This window comes from Amphimedon queenslandica, unplaced genomic scaffold, assembly GCF_000090795.2.
Source record: "Amphimedon queenslandica unplaced genomic scaffold, v1.1 AMPQUscaffold_11464, whole genome shotgun sequence".
NCBI classification, from domain to species: domain Eukaryota; kingdom Metazoa; phylum Porifera; class Demospongiae; order Haplosclerida; family Niphatidae; genus Amphimedon; species Amphimedon queenslandica.
The window spans coordinates 1,653-4,827 of NW_003548294.1; the positions used below are offsets into that span (position 1 = coordinate 1,653).

Here is a 3,175-nt window from a genome sequence, read left to right on the forward strand (position 1 = left end):
TAGACCATTCTTTACTACTGATGCATGGCTGTGTGTAACAAACGTGGCACAAGAAAAACAGAAGACACATGTTTACTATTGTAATTGCTGTCATCAAGATCTGGAGAATTTTCCATCTATTGGCTGTGATCATTGCTTGTTATGGACTCACCTGAAATGTTGTGGTCTAAAAGATAGGCCCAAAACAAGATATTGGTTTTGTAGGAAGTGCCACACTAATCCTACTCTGTGATGTGTGTTGTTGAAAATATTTGGATTAAAAAAGTACTTTGATAAACTATAACAATAAAAAGAGTGAATTCAAAGAAACAATGATGAATAATTGTGAGATAAACAAAATTAAAGAAAGAAAATAAGGAAGTTAATTTCAGATAATGATTAATCAATAATTACTATTTAATTAGCTCGTTAAAATGGGCGTGGTTTAGGCACCACGTGATCATGCCGGTTCTATAAGACCTTGAAAATGGAAACCGGTACCGGTTCCGTAGCCACTTCGTATAATTTAACGTTCTTGCAGAGTATCATCCAGATCATGTGTTGTACAGTTTCATAAGCCTTCCATTGGTCCTCATTCTATGGAACAGCAAGGAAAACTAGCTCATTTACATGACTTGATAGAGAGTGGTGATTTGTCTTCTTTAATCGGCTTTGTCATTAGAAAGAGAGGCAAGCTAAATGACACTTCAGTTTGGAAAAATAAGCTGATGAGTCACTTCAAGGGCAGGTCCCTCAATAACTGGGCCTTAGTTGTGCAAAGTGTACACGAGGTAATTAGATTTAATTTTTTTTCTGCTATAATTATGTATGTAGCTACTACATGAGGCGGGATGTGACTCTGAAGAAATGATGGAGCAAGTCATGTCCAGCAATGAGTGGACGCGGATTAGTATACTGAGCAATTATCTCCGTATACTACTGGTTGACTTTATACAGGGCAGGAATGGACATTTCCATTTACTAGGCTATATCTTTCTTCAGAATAAGTCTCATCAATTTGCGCACTTCAGTAGCTGTTCTCCATAATTATACCTGTGTTCCTGCTAAATATGACAGCACTTGGAGTAACTTTGTGTGGAACATTTGCAGATTAAAGATGAGGCAGTCAGTGCCGCCATTTTTGTCATTCCTTTATGTATGTAACTATGTATGATAATTTTTTTACTTTTTTGAATGGTTATATCTAAATTTCAAACAATTTTTGACAAATTGCGCACTTATTTTGTGAAAGTACAACATTTTTACTGCCCAATCATGCAAAAAAGATAAAGAAATTCAAAACTTTGTTCGGTACTTTAGTCTCCTAAAGGTGAAATAATTTTAGTCATCTCAGTGATAACGGGTGCAGCAACAAGAGTGAACAAGTGCTTTTCTCTTCTCACGGGAATAATAAAGTAAAACTAAGAGTGCTTAACAGCAATACAAGCAAATCATGTCTCTAGATCCTTTTAAAGTAATAACAAGAAGGCCTTTTGTTAGTGGATGAGTCTTCTTGTGCCACGCCTGCCACTTTAACAATAGAATATGAAAAAATTACCATAACCAATTGCATTAAGTAGCATTCAAGAAGCTCCAAGTATCTAGTGAAGTCCCATCCATGAACCAGAAAGACGTTAGCAGGCTTTGTAGTGAAGCTTCCTATCAATCCACCATTGCTGAGCTGCCGTTGCTATGGTAATTCCAATGAATATCATTAAATTAATGCGACCGGAAGTCCCATTGCAATAGCTGGACATGTAGTCATGTTTATATGTAGTGGTAAAGATGTTCAATCCTCTGACGACAAAGTTCTAAAGGAAACATTTTCCGTACTAGATACCTTAACTGCAGAAATGAATTGCAATGAGGTAACATATTGTCTAACTTTGAGTATGTGACATGTAACTTAAACAGATACTTGAATTTCTGAGGACTGATGTCACTGTAGCAGGACGGGACGTAGTGGCAGTAGTTTTGAATGACATTGAAGAAAAGCTGCCGTATCCCGTGCCAGCCATCAGACAAGTGAGTGTCTTTCAAATTTGAAAAATCGTAATATAACTCATGACAGGCATTGAAGAGAACAGGTGCAGGAAAGACACAGGAGACAAAAGATTTCCTTTTACACGGAGAAAAGGCACCTATTAAAAGGAACATAAATAGTCAAAGAAGAAAATGCGAAATAATCTATCAAGAATGCTTTTATAGTTTAGAGAACATAAAAGGAAGTAAGTTAGAACATGCATACTTACTCATGCAGGGGATTCTGTTGGCGTAAAAATTCGAAAGATAATATTAATTTTCATACACCAGGTATATGCATGATGTTAAATTTGTGTGGCTCAGGGAATCCCATGTTTCCCATGCCCACATAATTAGTTTAACCCTTGCCCATTTCTTTATTACATTAATGCCAGGACTTAAACAATATCAAAAGAAAAAGCAAAAAAAGCCATTCCAAAAGAATAATCCGGGTCAGTCAAACAATGTTTGGAATTATTAGACTTTTTATTTTTCAGATAAGGAAATTGTGCTTGCAAGTGAAGGTAAATGTGCATATCTTAATTGATTTTGGCTATACATGCTATTGATGCATTTTATAGGTCCAATGAATACCAAGAAAGGTTAGTGAAAAGTCTGCAGCGATGTCGCCTTACCATTTTAATCTTTGCTCCAGCTGATACTGACATTAGTCGTTACTCAAGGTATGTACATGTCTTTGTTGATTTGACCCTATACATGCTACTGATGCATTTTATAGATGAATTGATGAATGTGGAGAAAGGTTAGTGAAAAGTCTGCCTTACCATTTTAATCTTTGCTCCAGCTGATACTGACATTAGTCGTTACTCAAGGTACGTACATGTCTTTGTTGATTTGACCCTATACATGCTACTGATGCATTTTATAGATGAATTGATGAATGTGGAGAAAGGTTAGTGAAAAGTCTGCCTTACCATTTTAATCTTTACTCCAGCTGGCGCTGACGCTGTTCCTCCAGCTGGTACTGACACTGCAGTAGGAAAAGAAGGTATGTAGCTACATAATTTTATTGATTTGACCTACGTGTCACTGTTGTATTTTAGATTTACTGATTCCAGAGACAGGTTAGTAAAAGTGTGAAATGATGTTGACTTACCATCTTTATTTCAATCTGCGTGTCTTCCCTCTCCTATCAACCGGCAGTAAATGGCAG

At 36.5% G+C, this 3,175-nt stretch overlaps 1 protein-coding gene across 2 annotated transcripts; it reads left to right on the forward strand.

Annotated features, from left to right (window-relative positions):
- Positions 1–51: 51 nt before the first annotated feature.
- On the forward strand, positions 52–2,932 carry LOC109589292 (uncharacterized). Of its 2 annotated transcripts, XM_020005397.1 has the most exons (12): positions 52–770; positions 814–858; positions 1,737–1,847; positions 1,894–2,004; positions 2,051–2,207; positions 2,397–2,453; positions 2,499–2,525; positions 2,583–2,603; positions 2,657–2,684; positions 2,741–2,764; positions 2,807–2,834; positions 2,891–2,932. In XM_020005397.1, exons 1-10 carry the CDS (start codon positions 579–581, stop codon positions 2,742–2,744), a joined length of 753 nt encoding a protein of 250 aa, XP_019860956.1. In that variant the 5' UTR covers positions 52–578; the 3' UTR covers positions 2,745–2,764; positions 2,807–2,834; positions 2,891–2,932. The 2 variants fall into 2 exon arrangements, with proteins under 2 accessions (XP_019860956.1, XP_019860955.1); XM_020005396.1 differs by lacking the exon at positions 2,891–2,932 and having other exon boundaries at positions 2,741–2,820.
- The last annotated feature ends 243 nt before the right edge of the window (positions 2,933–3,175 follow it).